General features: G+C 36.0%; 1 protein-coding gene across 1 annotated transcript in view; it reads left to right on the top strand.

Annotated features, from left to right (window-relative positions):
- Nucleotides 1–26,661, top strand: part of b4galt2 (UDP-Gal:betaGlcNAc beta 1,4- galactosyltransferase, polypeptide 2) — a 238,203-nt gene that overhangs the window by 169,773 nt on the left and 41,769 nt on the right. The window contains exons 5-6 of the mRNA XM_015369896.1: nt 11,832–12,019; nt 20,187–20,309. Of these exons, the coding sequence (XP_015225382.1) occupies nt 11,832–12,019; nt 20,187–20,309 (311 nt within the window). The remainder of the gene's footprint in view (nt 1–11,831; nt 12,020–20,186; nt 20,310–26,661) is intronic.

The raw sequence follows: 26,661 nt of genomic DNA, 5'->3' as shown, positions 1-26,661 counted from the left end.
TGACCACAATAATCTGACAGAGGATGATTATCCGTGTGAGTCACTTACCTGGTTTAGCAGTTCAGTGCATCCTCTCGGGTGTGGCAGGTTTAGCCAATGCACTTCCAACGAGATACGGCACTGAGCCGTCCAGAGTGTCCCCAATGCAGAAGCCCCAGTGAACAGGCAGGAGACTCATACAGGTAAAAGAAATAGTTTATAACAGGACCAGGAGTCCATAGCCCAGTCAGGGGTTCTGATCTAAACAGGAACAGACAGATCCAGGGTTCCAGGAATCCACAGAGCGTTCATTCAGGTTCAGAGTTCCAATGAGTCCGGCTGCAAACTCGGACAGACACGCTCATATGGAGACCAGAGGCATCAGTGGTTGAGACGAACAGAGACAAGTCATGGTACCAGGATAAGTGCTGAACTTTAAACTGTACTCCACCTCGGAACCAAGATTACGGGAATTAAAACTGGCATCCCCGCACTCCAAGCCAAAACCCATAAGGCTCGAGAAGAGCCGGGACACGATCAGGAGACAGGAGACACACACTAACATCCTCTCGATACACAGGCCCCCCAAGAGTCAGGACATGAACTAAACGACACAGAAAACATGGATAACTAATGATCTGGCCCTGATAGCTGGGTTGAACCCTGTATAAACAGACTGAACAGGTGGATAAGATAAAGGATAATTAGAGCTCAGGGATGGAACAGAAGGTGAGTGAAGTGAGTAATTATATCAGCTACCAGGGCTGCGATCATGACAATTTTCCATCTCTAATCATCTTGGAGTCCAGCTTTCAGGGGCCAAATATTCCTGAAATGTTCCTTATTTTTGGAATGTTGTTACAACTGTTTTAGCCCTTTGTTTGAATCTAGTGCCCTTCATTGCAGATGTTTTACAGAGAGCTGGCAAGAGCTGATACAGGGAGCAGGGGCTCTACTGTCAGTCACCAAGCTGCAGCTGAATCTCTTGATGGAAGATGATAAGATTTTTATTTTTTTTTTTTTTTTATTCAATTACCTGACAAACACGCAGAGACAGTTCATGATAAGAAATCTAATCAACACATTTTTCTGTTCATTAAATTTATGTTTAAGAAATCCAGTTCCACAATTCTGTATCAACTTAACCTTTAAGGTAGGATTACTGTAACACATTTTTTTTTTTTTTTTTCCAGTACCAAAACAAGAGATAATCTTAAAACTCTTAAAAAAAAGAATCACATTCTAGTTTGCATGTACTAACTTTATTATATCTTTTTAGTTTGTAAAATCCCAGTTGATGTTATGGACTGGTAATCTTCAGTTAATGTACAGCATTCACCAGTTGATGTTTAAGAGATGAAACTTCATGATTCCTTGTGTGAAATCCTTGGATAAAACAGGGTGAATCATTGTGGATTATTTTTTTTTTTTTTCAAATCTTTGTGGATCAGTGTGGATGTCCACTTAATCTAATTTTTAATTAGATTAATCTAATGAAATGCATAAAACCAAAATGATTGGTTTATAGTTCTGGTCGAATTATTGCTTCAAGTGGGTTGTTCCTTCAACTAATTTTCTGTTGTCTGATAAAAAAGTGCTTGAGATCGAACCATGGTTCGCCATGTTAGGTATGGCGGTGAATGTATTATGTTGTGTGGGTGTTTTGATTAATCTAGCGTAAATTATAAAATAAAGTGCATCAGAATGAAAAAAAAAACACTTACTGAACTGGTGAAACAACATTTCAGGACATCAGAGTGGGAGCTGAAGTTTTTTTTAAACAGGTCTTCCAACTGGACATGAAAGGAATAAAAGCTTTAACTTCGTCATAAAGTAGCTTACCAAAACCAAAGTAAATGTTTGAAAGTGCCTTAACTAAATCCACCAAATAAAATGTGAACAGGGCTGAAAAGATCTGTCAAAGAAGCCAGCCTAAAAAGCTGACCAGTTTAGTCAGGAGGAATGGGCCAAAACACAACTGTGACAAGGTTATGAAATAATAGTCAAAATGTTTAATGCTTGTCATAAAATTTTAAAGGTGATGTTATCATAAAATACATAGATGCATGTATGCTTTAAAAACTTTAAAAGAGCAATAGTCTTTTCTTTGTGTGTGTTTGTGTCCTGTTTTGCCAATATATCTCTGGGAATAGATGGCCCAGAGCCATCTGATACCCTAACAGCTTTACTTTCATAAGCAGACCACTATGACTGGTGCAATAAGGTTTGCTTGATACTTATATCTTAAACTTTATTGAGAATTATTTGGGGGGTAAAATCATATGCAACAGAGACAGAGATGGAAAGGGAGGCGATAAAGGAAGAGGGGATAAGAATTAAGGGGAGAGAGAGAGATAGAGACAGGAAAGAGCGCTTGAAAATTAAAACAAAACACCAAAAATAAACAACACAGAAAATATACAGCAACTCCTAGAAGTCTGCTTCCACCCTTGTGTGAGATGAGAGCATAGGCGGATCTACTGGGGTGGCATAGGGTGGCAAATGCCACCCTAAATGACAGCCTTGCCACCCCTGCTGCCACCCCAGTTGGCTGTAGGGATGGCGAGGTATAAAGTATGGATAATTTGAGAATTACGATCGCTAATTTCCAATGTCGGACTGCAGTGAATGCAGCACGAGATGACGCCAGAGCGACTGAGACTGATTAGTTTTGAAAACCGAATGGGGCAAAAGCGACGGAGCCAGGGGTCATGGGGAGAGGAGACACGGGATGAAACAGGTAAAAACTGATTAACAATCTATTGAGAAATTAAATCATAATGAAAGCACAATGTTGCTAGCATAGCTGCAATGCTGATTTTGAGATGATAAAAATCAGGTTGCAGAACGTTATTTCTCTATCTTTGATGTTAGTTAGGCCTGACGTCTCAGGCTCATAATGACATATTTGCGGTCAACTATGACAGAAAACAGACTATCAAGTTTGGTTGTACTCAAATCAAAATGCACAAAGGCATTGGATCTAAATAAAGTTGTGAAGCGTTTTTCTGAGCAACATGGAAATCGCCGCATTCAGCTGTTATAGGCATGTTAACTTTATGTTATGCTCTCTGGTGAGCCTTTACAGAGCTGTTACAGTTTGTTTTGGCACCTGAGAAAATCTGATATTTACTTTAATAAAACCAAAAGTGCTTAAAGTAAAGTTAAAAATGTGATACTGGTGTAAATCCTGCTTAATATGAAGCAGTGTTGTTGCTTCTTTTTTTTTTTTGTATATACAGAATGAAACTATCCAGAAATGACCTGTATGAACCTACTCACAAAATGTTTTGTACTTTTTCAGACTGGAAGCAAAATGTATTTTTATGTTGCTTCTTTTCAGATTTATGGAGATTTTGATGTAACATACAGTACCTGCCTTTTTTTTTATTTGTTGATACAGCAGCTCTATCTACAGCATATTTACATGCATGAAATGTCTCTTTCATGTTGCCGTAACTGCTGTACTGTATGTCAACTTACTGAGCAACAAATGGGGTAAATGTGTGTTCAGAGTAAACAATACATAGATGTCCAGTACCTTGTTTGGGTGCCTTAACCCATTTATTTCTACTCTGTAGTAATGCTCACTTTAGTACAGCTCAGTCCATAGATCTCTGATGGGTAACTTTTTCTTTCTATAGTTTCTTCTTGTGCAAATGCTGCAAAGCTGCCTCTCTGACAGTCAATCTGACACATCTGCGACTCAGCACCTGTGTCTTACCTTCATACCTTTCCGGTGATAATGTCCCTCTAGAAGTAGTGTAATCATTCTTCTATCTCCTATTAAGTAAGATCACATTGTACGATGTATTTCTAATATGAACTGCCTTAAGCGCAGCGGGTATCCTTTTGATTTCCATGTGAGTCGAAGTCAAAATCTTTGGTTATTTCGGTTAGTTGCAGCTTGCTATTTGTTATTTGTGTGTATCCGTGAACACCTGGAATCAAACTTCTGCAGTATGTATGCATGAGCATCCTTGTGTAAAGAGGCTTCACAAAGCTTCTTCAGAAGGAAAATATGCTTAATAGCAGGTGTGGGTGGCCCAAGACTCACCCTCCAGGGCCCAGGATAGAAAAATAGGGGATGCAAACCCCATTATCCGGAGGCCCCCCAGATCACTGGGACACAATGAGGTGTGTATGGTTCTTAGTCACTAGTTATAGAAGGCTTCGAAAAAAAATTGAATTGTAACAACATGAACACCTTAAGGGAGAAATCAAATCACACCTACAAATATTGATTAACCAGGAAAAATAACTGTTGAAGGACTTTCAAAAAAAGTCAAACTGATCTATTCCTGTTACCTGAAAATAAAATAACTTGTTTCTTGCATACATTTTATTGAGAAACTCCTGAATTAGGTTCCTCATGGGGGTTGAAGGTACATCATTGTAGCTAGCTTCAACGATCTTTATGAACCCAACTACTTTCCAATACCTGATAATTAGCCATTGAAGAAGCTGTGCTTAAATACAATGAAATACCTGAGGATTCTTTAGGAATAATGGCTTTTAACCATATAGTACCAGTATGAGGCTGAACCTAAAGCTTGATCTCCAGAATTAAGTGAGGAGTCTTCAGACCAGGACTCTGATTATGCAAACTGTTGGGGCTGAGAAGATGATGCGCTGATAAAAGAAATAACATTAAGGGATTGCAGCTGACCTAAAGACAAAGAAATAAAGTTGGATTAAGGGTTAGAAATATATATGTCTATATATCTTTGGAGATATATACAGATGTATTACCTAGTTTCAACTGCGAAGGTGACATTTGGTCACAGTTTTATGTTTATGGAAAAATTACTCTTCTTCACAGCTGTGCACATGTTAATTATGCATATAAAACTAAACTCAGCCATTTACCTGATCAAATGTAAAGATCACCAATTAAGATTGAGCAAACACTGACATGTAAAATAAGTTTGCAGCTCTTCATCAAAATTCAACTTTGTTTAATTTAGATTTTCATTTGGCAACAGTTGAGTGTGCATAATAATGCAAGCAACCATTAATAAAAGTGTCTACCAAAATGTCAGCGAGAAAATGTCTCATTATTTACAGAAGCTTATTAGTATACAATAATCTGAACAAGCCTTTTGTCTACATGCTATTGTCTGTATTTATAAAGCCTGAAGCACTTGATTTAAAGAATGTGGTGCCTGACAGCTGCCACTTTTGTTTTCAAGTTAATTATGCAGCATATGTGAAAAGTCAGAGATATAAACTAGACTATTATGCAACCAAAGAGTTGGTATTTTCAAATTGCATGAAATTGAATTTCTAAAATGCTAATGGAGGAGGCCAACAAATCAGTGAGCTGAGGGAAAACGATATTTGTGCCGCACACACACTTGTCACACTTGTCAGTAAAGTAATTTACTCAAGGCTGGGGCTGCCACCCACATGCATATGCACAATGCATTATGTACTGTAGTGTTAGATCAAAAATTAAGGGAGTAGAAATGTCCTTGAAAAGTTAAAAGATGTCTGTGAAATTACAAGTGAGGAGCCAAAAATCTCTCGCTCTGCTAAACTGAAGTGGCCTTTCTGCATTTCAACCAGTAATTTGTTGATTTGTCAAATATTCACACATGAACAGTTTCACTATTCCTCAGTGGACCACTGCAGGCAAACTGTGACAGAGCAGCGTTCTCCTGAACACTCGGAGCAGTGGAAAAGTAAGCACCCGGTGAGGTCAGCAAACAATTGCCTAAAGGCAAAAGGATTAAAACAAAAAAAAGAAAAAGTGGGTTTCACAAGCCCTCTGGAAATATAGAATCAACATCAACTAAATCTAAAAATTGAAGCCAGCTTTACCAGTAAAAAGTGGGCAAAATTAAAGAAATAGATAAAAGCAAAATAGGAGAATGATTTAAACCAAATTCTCCATAATTACGACAGACTATTCGGGCAGGCTAAATTTTTTTTTCCAAGAACGAGAATAAAGTCATAACATTATGAGAATAATGTTGAAAAATTATAAAGTTGTACTATTATGAGAATAAAATCCTATTACAAGAATAAAGTCACCACATTATCACAATAAAGTCATGATATTACGAGAATAAAGTCGGTCGCAACATTATGAGAAAAAAGTTGTAATATTATGAGAACAAAATCTTAATATCATGAGAATAAAGTCCCAATATTATCAGAATGAAGTCATAATATTAAAAGGATAAAGTCGCTACATTATGAGAATAAAGTCGTAATATTATAAATTGAAGTTGTAATAGCTTATAGTCCATAATACATAATTTTTTCTATTAACCTAAAAAACAATGAAAATACAAACCTTTATAATCCTTTGTTATAACCAATGTTATAATTTTGTTTCCTGAATGCAATAAAGGTCATACATCCTCCTTGTAACTAAAATATGTCTTTTAAATTTCCATAACGTATACTTTTTTTTATTTTTTTTAAATGAAGTGCTAGTTCTTGAATCATTCATCCATTTACTGTATTTCTCTCATCAGGGAAGCAATTCCAGTAGTGTACTAAAGTCATCCCTCTCCCCAGCTAAACCCTCCAGCTCATTTTGCTGGATCCCAAGGCACTTTGCATTTTTCAGATCAACATCATGCTAAAGAATTCTCTTTGGAACAACACAGACAAAAGGTTTTGAATTCTCCATAGGCACATTGTTATTCATTAGTGAGATAAACACCTAAAGTTTTAAGTAAATTCTTTTTTAGACATAACTGTCAGAAAGTCCAGAACCTTGTTAGAATAAGAAAAACTTGGTTTTACAGACATCAATTCAGCTAATCTCTGAACAACAGTATTTACAGTATGACCAAGCTTACTGTTTGCAATTGAATAAAAAAGTTGTCTAGGAAAGATATCTGAAATATGAATATTGTCATAATCATGCACTGCAGAAGAATGCTATTGGAAATGTGCAATATTTATAAATACATAAGTTAAAAAAATCTAACTCATAAACTCACTGAACAGAGAGTGAAGGTATCACCAAATAGAGTTTTTCTCAAATTTGGAATATTGCAAAGATTTATTAGACAAATACAAAGATTTGTAAATACAGGTGCTGTTATGTTACGACTGACATGATCACAGGGAACATTGCTGCCTTTTAGAAACGGGTCACTGTGCCTTTGCAACAGAATCAAGTCTGTTAATATAGTGTCGCAAACAGAATTTGATATTAAGAAGAGTGGAAAAATCAAGGTTTTTGATAAAAGTATGCAACCATCAGGTCTCCCACAGCGCTGAAAGGACTGTAACCTAAAACCCCTTCAAACTTTTGGAGTTGCAAAAGGATTCAGTTGAATTAAGACTTTGAAGACTTGCCACATCCAGACATACACAGGAAGTAAATGAAATACGAATCTCGCTGACATCTCCTTTAACAGCCGTCATGATTTTCCCATTAAGATGTCTTTAATTAAAATAGATTTTTCTTTGCTATTCTAACACGAATTATACCTAATGTATGTTGGCCTAGTGGTTAGAGCAGTGCACTTGTGCTCTGAGAAGGCTGCAAGTTCGATCCCCGCAGCTTCCACTCTGGGTTTCTGAGCAAGACCCTACTGCTAACCCGGCGCCAAACAATGGCAGCCCACTGCTCCCAAAGGGGATGGGTCAAATGCAGATAGTTAATTTTCCCGCTGTGAGACAATAAAGGGCTTTGCATTTACCTGTCTGTGCCATTGCCGTGTAAATATTCTGTCTACAATTTTGGAAAAGTTGTTTATTTAAATCCATTTTTATTGTTAGTCTAGTTTCTCTTTTTAGACAGTTTGTCTGATAATAGGAGCCTTAGTGGATTTGTGAAAATAGATTTCTTATTACTTGGGAATGGGGATTATGCTGTAAATCTCAGGTATTAGAAAGTATACAAGAAGGATTAACTATTGTGTTTGAATTACATTATCTCCCCAAAACAAAAACAGCATTATAAACAGGGCTAGTAGTAAGTGCATCAATCATTTCAGAGAGCCTTGTTAGTGTTATTCCTCCCTAATGGCTGAAGAACATGTCACTGCAGCAAAATGTATAACACTCTTTTATGGCTCTGTTTCATGCTAGATACATAATGGTAGTTATCTTTTAAAGAAGCCTAAGTTTTGTTATAAATGCTTCTTTGACATAAATGTGTCTTTTTCTGTTGGTCCGTGACATTTAAATTGTACAGCCAAAGTTGTGAATAGTTTGACTTTATACACAGATGGCACATTTCCTCAGTAAACAACAGAAAAATATAGAAAAATGTAAGGCTGGCACTTATGTGCATTCAGCCCCCAAAACAATACTTTCAATGATCACCTTTGTTTCTAGTTACAGCTGCAAGCCTTGTGGAGCATTTCTGTGCAAGCTTTGTCTCCTTTGTGTTGCTTTAGCATGTAAAACCTAAATAATATACCCTGATATATCATGTAAAACTGTAACTAGAGCGTGTAACAAAAGTAATTTCCCTCTGGGATTATTAAAGTATTTCTGATTCTGATTCTGATTCTGATTCTGAAGAATGGTCTTAGCTTAGGCACAATGCTGAGCAAAAGGCAAACTCAACTCCTCCGTCGTCAAGTTTCTTTATTGTCTTATTTTTATTTTCACATCTTGAAAATAAAACTTCTGAAATGTAATCAAAATCCTTTTGTTCCTCTCCCTTTTTTGTAAAATACAAATTAGGCAGTTGATCCAGTTACCTTTTAGGTTTATGTTTGCTTTTAAGGGATAAAAAGGCCTTACTAACTTAAACAATTTTTCCTTTTTTTATTTTCCTTTTCCTTTCTTAATCTGAACTTGGTCTTTTTCTTTTTAAGGTTCAAGGAAAGTAGCCAGAAATTCAGAGCATGTTTGTGCACAATAGACAGGTTGTGTTGCCACTTGTTTGTTTTTGGGGTTTTTTGCTTGACCTTCCCACTACTTGACAAGGAGCTAGACTTTACCTGTCTGAGTCAAACGCTTTACTAAGAGAGATATACAATACCTTCTGCATTATTGAATTTTATAGCAGTGCAATATATTAACCTTGACTGTCTGACACCGCTGTACTGTCAGACCGGTTCCCATTTATCTTCGCCAAAGTCTTGAACCTGAGATGCACTGAAAAATAAAGATACACTTCATTGCGGCAGGCGGCTCTCTTGGAGTCAATGAACACATCAATTCATACTGCATGTAGCAATAAATACTGTCCAGACCAGCATAGTAAACACTAAATACTGTTGTTTATTGATGGGCTGTTGAGTTAAATTGTATCTTTGTGACTGGAGGGGAGGGAAATTAACATTCCAAGCTAGGTGAGGCTTCTTGCTGAGAAAAGTGATTAAGCTAAAATTTCTTTGCAAAATGCGACTAATTAATACGATTAGAAAAAGGTCTGAGCTGGGTTAAGTGCAGGGCCGCAGGGAGCTCTACACTGTGGAAACAGCTCACTATGCTTAAAGTGGAAGAGAATTGCATAGTTGTTCTTGTCCATCTCTAACAGATAAAAACATGCTCTTTTTCACTTATAGGGAACTAAGAAAAGTGGCCATTAATAGTGTTTCTATTTGCTTTTCTTAGTTCCCTATCTGCCTCTAAGCTACAAACATCTCCCCCACCCTTTTACATATGACCAAAAAAAAGTAAATTGTTTTATTATGGTAACAAACAACATAATTGATTTCATAAGATATGGTGTTTGTTCAAACATCTGCCCAAAGTGTTTAAGCTTATATAAGCTGATTATATCAGCTGATAATATCAGTTAGATTAAGGGCCATAGTTAGCTGGCCTACACTGCATTAGCACACCAGCACTTTTTGTTTCATTGCAAACTGGGATTTTAATCATTATTACCATGCTAACAATCATGGACCTCTTAAGTTTCCACAAAATAATTTTCCAAACTGTTCAACTTTGGAGAAATGCACCAAAACAGGGGAGGTAGTTTGAGCGCTAACAGACGAAGGAAACTGTTCCCTCAAAATTTCAACAGAATCTTATTAAAGTGACTTTGAAGCTTAGAAGTAACTAGGACATTCTTTGAATTGAAATTAAACCTTCCTTTCTAAATCTTGTGTATTTGGACAAATGTTTCTCTGACAAAGTTTCTGCAAGGTTTCGTTCTGTTTACGCGTGGGATTGGATTTATAATTAAAGGGATGAATCTGAGTGAAATCAAGGTAACAATGTTCAGACCTGGCTGTGTGTTGCATCATAATGTTTATCCTAAAACAAACTCAAATGTGGTCTTTGATTTTTTAATTTCTTTATTTTATTATTTAGATCACAATGTCAAAAATACTTCAACTCCAGTACATCTCTTAACAAAACGCCAAAACCTATGATTCATTATTTAAACTCTATAATCATCCACTGTTCTTTTTTTGGTGGATGAATTAGCTCCTTTGCATTTTTACTTACAAGCTCTGTTTCTTTTATTGTATTATTTAATGCATCTGAGTGTAGGAACATATATGTATATACACGTCATACAAGTGGATTGCTTTATCAACGGCATCAGTGATTATCTACTGGTGTTTGTGGTTTAGGACAACTGTTACAGGAAATCTGCAAATACAATGAGAAAAGAAATTATTTATTTAGTCAAATTTGGGACTTAATAATCCGGGAAAAAAACTATATGTACAATGCAAAAAAGGTCAATATTCTGATACCTATTGGATTGCAAAAGGATTGCAGAAAGCCTGTTAAAAAAAGAACACACTGTAGAATTATTTTAAGTACTGGATATTAGAGATAGAAAACATGTACAAGATATAAGAACAGGTGAATCAAAAATGTTAAAGACATCTAAACAGGAATATTATAGTGAAATATTAGTTGAGAATAAAAAGAAACAAAAAAACATATGGAATCCATTACATTATGTTGTTAGGACCAGATAAATTCATTATCCACAATATTTTATGAGCAACAAGATTTTTCTGTTGTAATTGGAAAATTCATCAATTATTTTGTATATATGGGCCAAAACTGGCAGAAAATGTCCCTGATCAGTGATCACCATAACTGAGCTCTAGTGTTTAGTGTAACACTTAAAGGACATCACTCAAACAGTTATGTACTGTTATTTTTAAAGCCAACATGATAATTCATAAGGCTGGTTATCGTGATCATATAAATGTTATATTCAATCATTTCTGCTTTCTTAAATTCTCTGATCTTGTAGAGTTTCTGAAATCCCAATTATTTTATGAAGCTAGAAATAAAAAGCTATCAGATAAAATACAAAAAGTATTTGTTGAAAGAAAGGAAGAATAGAATTACAGGGATACTCTAAATTGTAAAATATTTTCTGCTTGAATGAACATGAAAATAACCTGTTTTTCAAAAAATAAAGGAAAGGTGTAAAACATTTTGAAGTGCCAGTTTTGAATTAAAGGAATGTTTAAACATTAGAGTGTTAAGAAAAAATCTCAAACTGATTTTCTTAAAAATACATGAAATGGAGGAAGGGCTGTTAATATCAATGCGTACTCTGAGTCACTGTAAATGGGTGTTTATTTTGCAGTGGTTGTGATGGTGTGGGCAGTGGGTGATAACTAAATTAATGAAGACGTGTATAGGCAGGTGTGAATATTTGTATCCTTATATGTACATAAACTAATTTATTTGCTTACTTAATTGACATTTGGAGTAGTATGGACTCATAAGTTAAATAAGAATCAGGAAAATCGTTCATGGTCTATAGAAAGGTGAAGGTTAGATAATTAAGATAATTATATATGTCAATAATTATATATAATGTTTGCATATGTTGAACGTGTACATTTTTTTCTGGATTGTATGAATAAAGGTTATTCGGTCATTAGGTCATTAATTTGTAGAGCCTTGTTTATGTGTTAACATCATTTTGGATGTCTTTGCAGCTGGGTGAGGACACATTCAACCGAGCAAAGCTGCTTAATGTTGGCTACACAGAGGCTCTAAAGGATGCTGAATACGACTGCTTCATCTTTAGTGATGTGGACCTGATCCCTATGGACGACCGGAACCTCTATCACTGTTACGACCAGCCAAGACACTTCGCTATTGCAATGGATAAGTTCGGCTTCAGGTAAGCTTATTATGGCAAATTATTTAACCCCTTGAGCTCGGCGGGTCTGGTACAGGGCCCAACTAACACCTGCTCATGTTTATCTATTTATAGAAATGGCAAAAAACACAGTCACATGGTGTTACATCCACATGTCTTTCATATGGGGCTTTAAAATTTCTAAAACATGTTTCAGAAGCTTGGTTTCCACCTGACATGTGTGACTCTTCAGGAGTAATGCAACAGCAGGTATTCATTTTTAGCCACACCCACTAATTGCCGCCATCATTGGAAATTAGAGGCACAGACCTTTCCAAGGAGGTTTTGAGGTAATTGTGCGACCATTTCAGGTGATGTAACTGGCATGCGTCACTGCTTACTCTGTTATTCTTATTTTTTGTTCAGTTTAGTGATATTGTTGGTAAATTTCTATAAAACAACGGCTAAATCTTAGGAGCAAAGGCTTTGTCTTATACAGAAGATCTTCAATAATGTAAATCTGGATATTTGTCTGGCCAGATTCCTTGTTATTAGTGGAAAAATACATTTTTGCACTTTTAGCATTGTGAAAAAAATCACATTTCCACCTAGCACACTGCTCACTAAAATCTTTGTGGAATAAACATGCTTCGAATTATTTAGTCCATATCTGCTTGAGTTATAGTCAAGATGTGGATCTATAAAGTTTATAAAGGGTTTTCATGGTGTTTTGCAGTGCTTATTTTTGGGGAAATTTTTTTTTTTAAAGTTTTTACTTTGTTTAATCACCTATACATCAGACATGGTGACATTTAAAATAGTGCTTCCACCTGAAAAATATTCCTCAATGCCTTTCTGTCATAGAAATGCAAACAATTGTATTTCCAATGAATAGATTGGGAGCTGCGCTTTAATTCACATATGTAATTTCAGGCGGTATTTGCTCCTGAGACCCTCACGGCTTAAGGGTTTTTTTCAAATAGCTCAGCCTATGGACCATGAGAGAATGAGACAAAAGAACATTTTTGGGAATCATAAGAAACCCTAATTATAAATAGTGTTTTGATTTTTTTTATTTTTGTGTCATTTTTTAGTTGCTAATGCCTTAATGCTTGTTTTTTTTTTTTCTTGTTTTTTTTCGGGGGGAGGATCTAATAAGTGTATAATCTATTTAACTTTTTATTGCCCAACGTTTGAAAACAAATAATGAAAAAGTGACCAAGCTATAATTATGCAAGGGTAAAAAACACGTTCAGTTAGTCATTGATAAGGTACTACATAGCAGATGCTAACTTTAGCCTTGTTAGCAATAAATACTTAGGGACATTATTTGCATCACTTTTTCATTCTTAATTTTCTACTGTATAGCCTTAAATGATGCCACAAAAATTATTTCAAAGAGGTGGAGGCTTCCTCATTGTTTATAAACCCAAGTGTTGATAGCCAAGGATGCCTGGAAAGAAATCTTCATAAGTTTAAAGATGAGTCTTTAAATTTGCGTTTTTAAACTTAAAGCAATAACCTTTATATCTAGGGCTAATAACTAGACACGTATTTCTGTGATAGGCATAAGGCTTAAGGGAAAACTCCACCACCTGCGAGTTCCCTTGTTTACCTCCAGCCAGTCAACTCAGGGCAGCTTCTTCTCCAAAGCCAATCATCTTGCAAGATCCCCATCATATAGCTCCTGGCCAAACCTTTCTCTCCCCCACGCAAGCAAACTTTCCCCCTTTACCCTCTGGCCTATTCCACCACCAGTGTCCGGGCCCTGGGGAGGAAGACTAGTCTAATCCTTCTCTAGGTTACTCATCCAAACGAATGTTTATTCACAGCACTGAAGTATATAAACCTATCTTGTTTATGTCATTATATGCTTCCATCTCCTTAAACCCCAGTCAGCCTCAGCAGATGGCCACTCACACTGAGCCTGGTTCTGCTGGAGGTTTCTTCCTGTTAAAAGGGAGTTTTCCTCTCCACTACCACTACATGCTTGCTTGGTGGGAGGGATTGGAGAGAGTCAACGAGTCCTCGCAATAAGCTGGTTGTCCTTAAATAGAAACATTTTAAAGAATATGATTGTGTTACCTGTATAAATAAACTGAATAATATTAATATCATTGCAGCTTTTCTCTGTGTCAGTCTCTCTTGGTCAAATTAATGTTGAGGAAAATTAAAAAAATATGTGTAGAGATGTTATTGTACATTGTATATAGTGAATGTTACAGTTACAATTGCATTTATAAAAATATACACAATAGATTAAATTCAGTTTATAGTGCTAATTTGCAACAAATATATAAGGTCAGGGGACTTTACAAACATCTTTTAAAATTTTGTAAGTGAACTTTTTGCTGTTCATGTTTTTATATAACACCCTTTAATAAGTCTAAAAAGATAATAACTGGTTATCAGCTCAGGTAACTAGTATACAGCTGCTTGACATACAGGCTATTTTTAGTTTGGCAAGTGAAACATCATTAGAAACACTATTGCCATATTGTAGCATTACAGCATTAGAATATATTGTTAGCTTACATTCTATACAATGGCTGTAAGTGTTTTTCCTGATTGAAAAGGTTTCCAAGCCACCAACAGTCTTTCTCTCAGAAATGGAAAAGAGTAGCAGTGTTCTTTCAGCCAACTGACTTGTAGCACACAGTAATGGATGGCTTTGGCCTCATGTTTGCCCCAACAAAACAAAAGAAAATGGCTCATAAATCCCAAAGGCTTAAGTAGGTTAAGGAGCTTGTGGGTCTCTTCTCTTGTTTATTTCTGCTGCAAAAACATTAACAAGTGAAAAAAGAAAACGTCCAGAAGTCTTCTACTTAGGAATTTATTTGGGATTGTCATCTCCTGTATTAATGAGAATCTACCCCCAAGGCTTTGGAACCCAGACATGCTTTTAATATTTTTGCGAATAAGCATTAATACACAGTACTTTTTAATTTTTTTCCAGTTCCAGGTGCATTTCAATAACTGCCATTAAATATATTACATGTAGACATATATTTTTTTTTACAGATAATTTTAAAGTTTGGTGATGAAAAAAGTTACCTTCCATTGTCATATACCATTGAAAAATAATTAATACATCAGAGCAATTTAGATAATACATAATTAAACTTTAATTACAGATAGACCCTCTTATCCTAGAACCTCTTTCAGGGGGCCATCAAAAAAGAAAATTAGAGAGAAAGAAAATGTACATGTCTGATGAATTTAAATGCAAAGAAACCAGAGGCTACACAGCTCTGAATTATTGGGCCCTGTTTTATCTTCTGTCATAATGACACCATACCTGACCTCAATTATCTAAAAGCACCAAAAGTATTGATGAATGGTCTAAACATAGTCAACAAATGCGACCTTGCATTGCAAAAGCTGATAGTGCTCTAGAGATCTCCATGTAAAAAAGCCTCCAGGGCTACACTGTTCTTGATTTACTGTAGGGTTCAATGAACTAATGCTATATGACAATAAAAACAATGCCAGGTTGTAAGCAGAAATGTAGCTGACATTCCTCGTTAGTAATTAATCAGCAAGCACTCAAATTAGTTTTACTAATGCTCTCTCCTCCTCAGTAACAAATGAGGATTTAAAAGGTGAGTCAGCAGGTTTGAATATGAACATCAGCCCGTCACCGTGGTTCTAACTTTACCGTTCTTAGTTTTCTGTTGTTGTTGTTGTTGTTTTTTTTATCTCTAACCTTCACCAAAGAAAAAAAAAATTTTTCTAAATGTTAACACTCGTTGGTTATTGGGAAAAGTATTTAGAGGTAGCCCTTTTCTTTCTGGGTTCAGATCACCAAAATTATAATGACACAAGATTTCTAGGGCCCATTTGAAAACTATCCTCATTCGGTCCGCTGCTATATTTGACCCTGTCTAACATAGTGCTAACGGGACCATGGTGCCTCTTGAATACATATCATTACATGTTAAAGTCCATGTAAAGTAGCAAGAAATATGTGTTCTCACTGCAAAAAGGATCTGGAAATAAGTCAACATTTCTTAAATTAAGTTTATTTACTCTTTTTTTGAGTAGGTAAATAAGATAATTTGCGAATTGAATGAGTACAATTACTCTTAAAATAAGACAATTAGATAGTATGCGCTTGAAATAAGACAATGCAATTATGTTTTCTTATTTTAAATGTAAATTGTTTTGCACCATTGGCAAAGTGTCTCACTTACCTCCTCAATACAAGAACAAATAACACTTATTGTAAGAAAAAAATGACTTACCTAGATTTTGACTTTTTTCCAGAGTTTTAGTCCAGAGAAATGTGCGTTATTAATTACCCAGCCAAAGTTAAATAATAAAACATCTGCTAAGCATGTAAAATTAGGTATTTAATGTCACTGGAGGGGAGTCTGCTGGAATGAACTGCAATGATGGCCATGCTAAAGAACATCCCATGTACTGTGGCAATTATTTGACATAATGCATAGGAAAATTCATAACTCTAATTTGATATTGAATAGAATATTCTCATTGTTTGTAAGATTTCTGTATAGTATTTAGAACAATACTTTTAGGACATTAATAACATGTTTTAAAAAAATGCCTTCTTCCAGTCTTTAATATATAGTTACAACTTAGCAAAGTTTTATTTTTTATTTTTTGTAATTTAAAGACTTTATTTAGTGCTGTTTATCCCAGTGTATCCTACTGCACCTCTACTACCTTCCAATTCATTCATTCATGAATTAGACTTAAAGAATATAAAGATACTTTTCCTGTCAGTGCTAAAAAGCTTTGCTATAAATTGCACTTTAGTAAGTGAGGCAGTAGTATGTTGAATGGTCATATCCTTCCTGCATTTTGAGTGTGCAGAGAAATAAGTCATTCATATTCTGTAAAATCGAATGCTTAGATGTGGCTGTATTCAGATCTTCCATCGTAGTTCTACTACATTAAGGACAAAAAATGCATTTAATATTTTTAGTTTTGTAACACATCCAGAATCTGCTAAATACTATATTAGTGCATATGCATGAGTCTAAATGTTAATAGTTGTATTTTAAAAGGAGCTAATCTCTTTCAAATCTGTTTTAACACTGGAACCAAATCATTTAAAGCTTAGAGGCTAATTTAAAAATTGCAGAAACCTTTTTTTAATGACTGTAATTTACAGTGTGTTGATATGACCTTTAAAGGCTGCTGCACAGTAAAACATTACTTCCAGCACACTGGGGGCACGGAAACCAACAGAAATCAATGCCTTTGGGGCTTTAATTTCGTGTTATGTGGAAAATCTGGAGAGCTGGAGAAGTGACTGACCTTCAGTTTGTGTGATGTGGTCAGAGCTTTGGGCCATGACAAAGTTGTGTTTTATAAGAATTCTATTAAAAGCCGAGAAAATTCCCCTGTTCCTGTTTTTTAGCATTATGGTTATCTTGTTTCAATTGGTAGATAATAATAAGGACTCACAAACAGAAAAACCTTATAAGTATGAGCAGATAAGTCTTAGTTGGAATGCTGTTTGCTACTACTTTTTACAGATCAACCTTTTGTAAACATTTGCAAAAAAATCTTTGATTTCTATATTTTTTTCAGATCTTTTTTCAGCTTCTATATGTTTTTTAATTTAAAATCAGTAAACTATTCCAGCTGTGGTTTTTAGAATGAAATTCTGCTGCAGCAACCATCCCTTTTTTTACATCAAGCTTTCAAACAGATGGTTTGTTGTTTATTTCCAGTATAAAATTAATGCCTTTAATGCTTATATTTTTGTTCTTACTATTCATCCTGATTTACTTCAATAGGCTTCTTTTAAAGTTTTGTAAATACTTTTATCTGTGCTCCCAAGGTCTTGGACCAAAACATGCAGAATCAAGGCTGAACGTTGTTTTTCAACACTTCAGGGTTCAGGATTTGGCTTAAATAGACTCATTCAACTGAGAGATTTCAGATCACACTTCTTATGAAAGTAATCAATAATTTCCATCAAATCCTTCCACTTCTTAAATCAAACCAAACACTACATGCATGTCTCCATTCTTTCTGTGTTTTCTCAATATTTGCTCTTATTCTTTCCCAGAATGTATTCTGTCGAACACCCCCTCTCAAACACTGCTCCTGACCATATTGTTGTTTGGAGATCTTGTGCTAAAACATACGGTCTCATTACTTTCTGCTTGTCATCTCTCAACAAGGAGCTGTCACACATCTGACAACACAGCGTACACACACGTAGGTACACACACACACCCAAAGCTGTCTGGTTAGACTCCAGGCGCCTCTCATGACACCCCCCACCGATGTACGTCCCACTCCACTAGCCTTGTGACTTCTGACAAGAAATAAAACTACTTGTCTGCCTTTTATAGTTTGTCATGTTTGCAAGCACACACATACACATATTACCAAACTCTATTCCTATGCCTGTTTATTCATCAGTTAGAAAATTAATTCACCTCATTAATTTGCCATTCATACATGTGAAAACTCATCATTAGAAGCTTTCTAGCATTCGGTCTAACAAGGCAACTTCTTTCATAAACAGCCACTGATGAACAGCTTTTGCAGCCTGCTTAGAGCTGTTTTTTATGTATTTATTTTTTTGCATTTTGCATTCAGCCATTTTACATCTTGAGTGTGAAGTGAATTATCCTATTTAAATCAAAAGTCAGCTGTAAATTAGCCAGAGAGACTTAAAGCTGCTATTTATATGTAAACATTCTTAGTTAAATCTGCACATAGAGAGAGGCTCCTTCTAAAGTAGGAGGCAATATAGCATTTGCTGGATTAGTGTCCCCTGCACTTTTTCAAAAGTCCGCATTGGTTCCCCGCCCTTTTTACTGTCCAAAAACACTTTACGCTACAGTACACAGACAATCGTTGAGCACTTTGACCTACCTGCAGCTCAAGCTGAAGCCCACTTCCCAGGGTTTAGACCACCCACAAGCTCCTAAATGCCCCTCCATCTTTTCTTGTGTGATTGGCTGTCACCGCTGTCACTCCTGAGAACCTTAGTTTGCAAACATCTGATGCGCCATTGAATCAGGTCTGTGATTGGATGGTCACAGCGCTGCTGAATTCCTACACTCTACCGTAATTAGAACTGTAGTTTCACAAGTCGTTTTCTCTGCTTTCTGGTACGTTTTGGATTTTTGAGATATCTTTAATGATCGAGGAGTTACGGTCTTGTAGAAAAACATTGGTCCGTAAAAGACTAAAGATGTTGAGGGAATCTGCTACTGTAAATGAGGCATTTTTTTCATCTTCTGGGTCATGTAATTTACAAGGGTTGTAATATCAGGTGTATTAATTTACACAAATCTTTGAATATGTGTCATGTGCGTGCATGTGTTTGGTAATTAGACTTACAGCCAGGATATCTGAAAAAAGAAAGAGATATAAGAGACGTCTTTAAACGTCAAATTGTGAGTTACATTCAAAGAACTGTGTAACACCCCTCCTAAAACACCTTCACTGGCTCCATTAAGCAGCCTATCCTCTACAAGATCGTCCACCGCACTATAAAGCTTTCCATAACCATGTAAAGTATTTTTATTTTATTAAAAGTGTTGATAAATCAAATTTATTATTGTTATATATTATTATCATCAAAAAAGTAAAAAAATACAATATTAATGTGATTTTATATACATATTATATATGTATTATTTATATAAGCTCATAATATTTTTAAAACTGTGTGTTTATATTCTACATGCACCATTTCTATTCCATTCTGCACCACTGTCTACATACAAACACAGTTGAACTAATAGAAAACACTCTGAACTTATATATATTAGTTATATTAAAGAAAACTTGTGTCCCCCCCACTTCTGAAATCAAAATTTTGTTCATGCCCTGACATAAAAAGCAATTAGGAGGTACATCTCTATCAAATACTTATAATTTATGGTAAATGCCTATACATCTATAGCTAACTATGATTCTGCTGCAACTTTTAAAGGAATTTCCCATTTCTTCAATATATATATATATGTCTTGTCAAACTGCCACGGATAAGATATTCCTAGAATGTCCTGACCTATGGTGAGTTTCCCAGACTGAACATGGGAATGTCAAAACTTATATTAGTAGGTTTTTCTCTTCTCCCTTTCTAAAAGCTCTTGATTCAGCAGAGAAATTAATCCTCCATGAATAACATTATTGTTTGTTGATTTACTTTAAGAAATGTTTTTCTCTCACTGTTCATGCTTCCAATCTCTTTTCTCTCCATGTCCTGCAGGTTGCCCTATGCTGGCTACTTTGGAGGAGTTTCAGGGCTCAGTAAAAAGCAGTTTCTAAAAATCAATGGCTTTCCAAACGAATACTGGGGCTGGGGAGGAGAGGACGACGACATTTATAACCGGTAAGTGAGGAGAATTGCAGTGTGAGCTGAATTGTCTGCATGCGATTTCCTTTTCACTCCGATGTACAATAAGAATTTGACGTTTTACTTTATTAAGCTTACCAAGCCATTTAACTCTAATCCAAAAAAATATATATATAATTTATCTGAATATGGATGTATCTGATTATTGAAAGACCTATTATTGCGTGGATTTATTTATACTTTTTAGATCATTTGTGATACACTATACCTGAATTATTTTTGAATGACAATAGATATAACATTTTCCCAAAAACTGAGTCTTGGAAAGAGAGGATGTTGACTCTTTTAATCATTGTTTGAGCAGAGATCAGAGACAGAACAAAGAATACTGTTTGATCTGCCTTTGACTTCCTCTTTACTTAGATAGTAACTAAATGGTATAGTGGAGGATCTTTGCAAATTTTTGAAAAGACCCACCCTCTCCACTTTAAAAAAAAAAAAATGCACATGCACAACCATGTACCCGCTCACAATAGGGGAACGCTTAATAAAAGCGTGCAAGAGCATGCACTAGCCCATTTCTTGTTTAAAAGTTGATTTGCAATTTTTCACTATGTCACACTCACCACCTGTAAGTCAAAATGGGGACGAGCACGTAGGACGGCCTATTGTAAACATATCACCGGATTGATTGACAATTAGGAGGGCCACTTATTTTTATGATCCACCTGCGAAGAGAACATCCTTCACTATACCTTTTTAACAGGATTAAATGCTGGTATGTTGATTTCTCTATTCTATTTTATATAAAAACAAGTAGGTGTAATATTTAAACAAACTAAATTAGCCTTTTGAACTCAAAAAAGAGGGGAGGAAATCTGACAATGTAACAAAAAAAAGATTTTTATTTAATATTTGAATTCAAGATCAAATAAAGTAAGAAAGATATTAAATAGTTTTCACTTGGATATCTCAATTTCTTTGTAATGTGATTTATACATTTGACTTGACAGAATTCCTCACTCTAAAACATAGAAAAAGTATATGAAATAAGACAAAGATTAAAAAAAAAACTCTATAAAAATACTATAATTTTAACAAACCATTACAGATATGTTTAGAATTTATTAAAAAAAAACTGCATGTTAAAATGGATTTGCCCCTATTAATGATTAGTTGAAAGCCATTCCTGGTATTGCAGCATTTAAAGCCAGTGTTTCTAAGCCTCAGTCATCAGGTTTCCTTCCAACCACACACCTCACTTACAGTCAATAATGGCTGATTAGCAGGTTTGTTATTGTCACATTTAGGAGGCAATACAATCATCTGTGTTTGTTGCACTGGAGCAGAAATGCATTTAAAGTACTTTTATCTGGACAGTGGCTTCAGATCAGGGTTATGAATGACTAATATGACTAATATGTTCCTACTGATATTGTAAATGGCATGTACTTATATAGCGCCTTTTTTCAAGTCAGGAGACTTGACCAAAGCGCTTTACACTACATTCATTCACCCATTCACGCACACACTCATGGTGGCAAGCTACTGGGGCTCACTGACAGAAGCGGGGCAACTGTACACTGGCGCCACTGGGCCCTCTGACCACCATCAGTAGACAATGCAGGTGAAGTGTCTTGCCCAAGGACACAACGACATTGAAAGTCAGAGCTAGGGCTTGAACCGTCAATCCTTCAATTTCAGGGCAAACTCCTACATCCAACGCCACTGTCGCCCCAACACCACTGTCGTTGGGGCGACATCATATTGTGATGATTTATCTTTAGCGATCATCTCCTTACCTTAAGGTTTTTCTAGGTGGCCTTGGCTAAAACCTTTGGGCCCCAGAAGCCTTAAGGGCCAACTGATGGATCTGTGAAGATTACCTGGTTAAACTTAATTTTCTTACAGATATAAATAGTTCAGAACTTTACATTTTTCTTCAAAGGGCAGAATATAATTATAAGCAGGTTCAAAACAATGTATTATTTTGTGATGATTTGAGGGTTTTTTAAACAAAGTTCTCTTGTCAGACGACCTACAGCAGCTTAAACAGTCAAAATAAATGTAAAGTCAGTCATTATTTTTTATTTCTGCTATTACTAAAAAAAAAAAAAAAGTGGGACTTCAGCTAAAAGTGACATATGAGTTCTTAATTTAGATGATTTATTACAAGTGTTCATAGAAGGAGAATGATTATTTGATAAATTAACCTTTTGAAGTCGTCCAGTCAGCTTTTAATGTCAAGCTGGAGTTCACTAATTATGTTGCAGTGGGTGTTGGCTGGACTCAAATCTTGGGGAGCGTTAGATGTTTGACAGGTTGACAGGAAGATGAGTTGGGTCTCCCTGGGTGCATTCAGGCATCAAGATGACAATTAGTTTGATTAATATTGAACTCATAATGTTCTCGTACTTGGCGCTCCCTTTTATTACATGCTTAACATAGGATCTTGCGAATATCTTGGCATCATTATTTCATTTAAAGTTTAAAACTGCTACAATATCTGCTTGCAGTTTTAAACATTCCCTTACATCCGTTACCTTAAACCCCCATTACCCAATGGAAAAAGTCACCTGGGTGTTTCTTTACAACTCATCACAAGTCATCTTTAAAGGAAATTCAATGTCGTTGAAATGTACATTCAGCAGAAGGGGCTTAAACGTACTACGTAATTATAAAAGACATACAGCTCAAAACAGCCGGACGCCTCTCCACAGGCGTTGTGCCACTTCCATCTTTATTGTAGCTATATTCTGTATCATCTCTGTTTTCTGATCTGCTTTATGCGTGTGTCCCACCCTCACACTGTTTGGCTTATCTTTTCCTCTCAGAGTTATGATGTCAGAAGAGAAGTGAAAATGGAGAAAGGCTGTGTTTGACTTTGTGCGGCAAAACAGCGTTCAGAAGATTACAGTTGTTTGTCTGAATCTGGTAAGATGTGATAAAAAGCGATCCATGTAGGGAGCCGCTGTGTGAGAGAAAGTTGTGTGTACTTATATATCTGCAATAATGTGCCAAACTGATGATAGATAGAGTTAAACCACTAAGTTTTTATTGGATAAAAAGAAGCACTCAGCCATTAGATGCTTTAGATTTCCCAGGAGATATTGGACTCCGCTTCCACTGTGCTTTTTTTGCCGTAAGACATGAGATTAAGTTGGTGAGATATAACAACATTTATTTCAAAAATATTAACTTTCTAACATTGGCTGTTTTCCCATCAATGTTTTTATGCACATTTTAAAGTATCCGATTTTAGAAACGCTGTTGGAAACAGCAAAACTTGAAAAACTCAGTTTTGCAAAAAAGGTACCTATCCTCATATGAGTTAGTTTTTGGCTTTTCTTAAAAAATTAGTTAATAGGCTAAACATGAGATCAAAACACAATTGCCGCAGAGGCCAGTTCCCAGAACAGAGCTGGCCTTTATTAGCTTGTTTAGTTTCTAATGCTGGTACCCCAGCAGGTAATGGCAGACAAGCTTACAGTATCCACAACTTCTAAAAGATATGCAGCATCTTTGTGCAAACACAGAGAGACCTTAGCTTCCTTAAGAGGTACAGTCTGCTCTGCTTCTTATTGTAGACAGCTTCACAGTTTCAAGTCTAGTTTGTTGTCCTGGAAAACACCAGGATTTTTACTCCTTTGATACTCCTTCAATGCCTCAAATCGAAATCCCTTCATGTTAAGTTTTCAACTTGTTCCTGTTACTTTTTAAACCCACAATAATCTTCCTTGTTTTGTTCCACCCAATGACTGCAGAGTTCTCAGAATTTTCTGAAGATGACAGGAATCTGTCTTTACAGAAAGTAGGAGGTGTGCAGAGTAAAAAGGAACGAGAGAGTACCGTCCCCTGTGGTTCTCCTGTTCTGCTAACTACTTGATTAGACAACTGACCTTTCAGTCTAATAAAAAAGTAATAGAATGATAATAGAAAACACAGATACATAAATCAAGAAGATTATTATAAGGTTTCCTTGCTTAAAATTGTCCTTCAGACATTTTATTTATTAAGATCAGACAAGAAAAAGGGAACACCACCAGTTTTATAAAGAAAAACTGCTAACTAATGGCAAAAGCACACAATTTAAATAAGAACACATGCCTTAGTGGGCCATATGTGACATACATATTTTGCCAGGCAATTTATACTTTGCTTCTCTTCTGTCAGTGAGCCTTTGCAAAGCCATGGTTACATTGCAGCTCACCACCACCAGTGTGTGGTTGCTTGTTTGAATGGACCAATGACTGAAAGAGGTGTACTGTAAACCCCGTGGAGTTCCCTGACTGGTAAAGGCACTATATGAGTACATTTACCATACTGGATGTTAAATGTTTGCAACATTTTTTCAAATGCAAGCCTTTCGACACTATTAAGTGAACTACACTGTTTGTGAGTGGGAAACATTTTTCACTGGCTTTTTTGTGTTTTGTTTTTCAATTAAATGGTCCATGGATCATAGAGTCACATAGAGGTAGCTATAGGAAAATTGGATTGGATGATTATGCACTAGATGCAGATGCATGTTTGTAAAATCGCCACATTTATTTACTGTTGTTTAATAACAACTGCAACATACCAGCTCGGACAGGTTCACCATCTTCATTCGGTTTGAATCCAGAGAACTCGCATACTGCGGCTCTAAGAACAATTTCCATCTTTTTTTTTTTTTTCCAAATCTCACCTACTCTTCCTGTGGCTTCCTATTCCCCACTCATGGGGCACTTATGCTACACTCTGAGGTACCTAACAAGACCACGCAAGACCTGGCAAGTGCCTGACACAAGAGTTCACTCCTAGCTACACAAAGTAAATGAGAAGGGGAGGGGTGAATGGAGACTGATGCACCAGAGTGAAACCTTTTGTCATCCAATCTCTTTTGCAGAAAGAGAGAAAGGCACAAGGAAAACACGCAAGTGTAAACAAATGTTATTAAGCTCATTTAAAATGGTCAGATCTATCTGATTTTCCCATATTGCTCTTCTTTCTCTACATCTCCAGACACCATGTCACATCCTCTATACTACGGTAGTTTAAATGACATAACAATTAGAACCTCCCAGGTAGCAACACATTCCTAATAACCTCTCTCCATTTTTCTCAGATGTGTTGTTCATGCTAGTTTGCAACCTCCAGTTGCCATTAATTAAGGCAATGGACAGTATATAATATCAGCTTCTTATAAATGTATGCTTTGCATAGCTTGACTTGTTCATTCTAAACATGAGGATGAAAATTCCCCTAATTGACATATTCATGGTTACTTTCTGTTTTAGCGCCATTTGAAAGGTTGGCAAAAATACGACGGAAACAGCAAATGTCTTTATATACATACAGCATTTTAGGGCTTCAGGTATTATAAACCCAACAGGAAACATTGAATAATTTGCAATTTTTATTTGATTGCACAATGCCAATTGACACATTGCAAACACATTATCTACCATACCTTACAGTTTGTAAGAAGTCACCGTTCATATTTTCATGTTTAATCTTACAATAGACCCAATTAGATTGTTTCAAGACAAAGTGGTCATCTTCTATCTGATAAAAGCACATAGTTCCAGTTAACTGTTTCCATTCTTTCCCATTCTATAGATTGGCTAAGAGTCATGCAGCCAAGTCATAGGATATGCAGGTATAAACACCAGGTATAAAAGATTTAACGGTTAAAGAGACATTTTGTGAGTTTTTACTGAAAAAAATCTTTAAAATGCTTTTTATTTGATGATTTACAACTAAAAATATCGTTTGATGAGCAAAACTGATACCTCAGTAGTTCATCCGCGATGCATCTATAAGCATGTATCCTATTGTCCCTGAATGTCTGATATTTGGTATTTAAATGTAAAACATATACATATATATCTTTAATCTATTCATTGCTAAGTAGGGGCTGCATAGTGGGGCAGTGTGTGACACTGCTGCCTTGCAGCAAGAAGGCTCTGGGTTCGATTCCCGGCCAAGGGTCTTTCTGCATGGAGTTTGCATATTCTCCCTGTGCATGCTTTTTCTCCGGGTACTCTGGCTTCCTCCCAAAGTCCAAAAAAATGACCGTTAGGTTAATTGGCTTCTCTTTTAATTGAATTCTCTAAATTCTCCTTAAGTGTGACTGTGTGCCTCATTGGTTGTTTGTCCTGTTTGTCTCTGTGTTGCCCTGTGATAAACTGGCCACCTGTCCAGGATGTAACCCACCCATCGCCCATTGACAGCTGCAGATAGGCACCATCAGCCCTTGCGGACCCAAAATGGATGGACAGTGCCAAATGTGTTGATCTGCATAAGCATGTAGGTTTAGGTTAGAAACCTCTTTCCCCCTAAGTCACTGGTGGTGTAATGGAGGCTGGAGAACGAGAGGAGCAGAGGAGGCATATATATATATATA

This window comes from Cyprinodon variegatus, unplaced genomic scaffold (genome assembly GCF_000732505.1).
Source record: "Cyprinodon variegatus isolate N-32 unplaced genomic scaffold, C_variegatus-1.0 Scaffold39, whole genome shotgun sequence".
NCBI lineage: Eukaryota > Metazoa > Chordata > Actinopteri > Cyprinodontiformes > Cyprinodontidae > Cyprinodon > Cyprinodon variegatus.
Note: the sequence above shows the minus strand (reverse complement) of the source record. Positions and strands in the feature narration are given on the sequence as shown.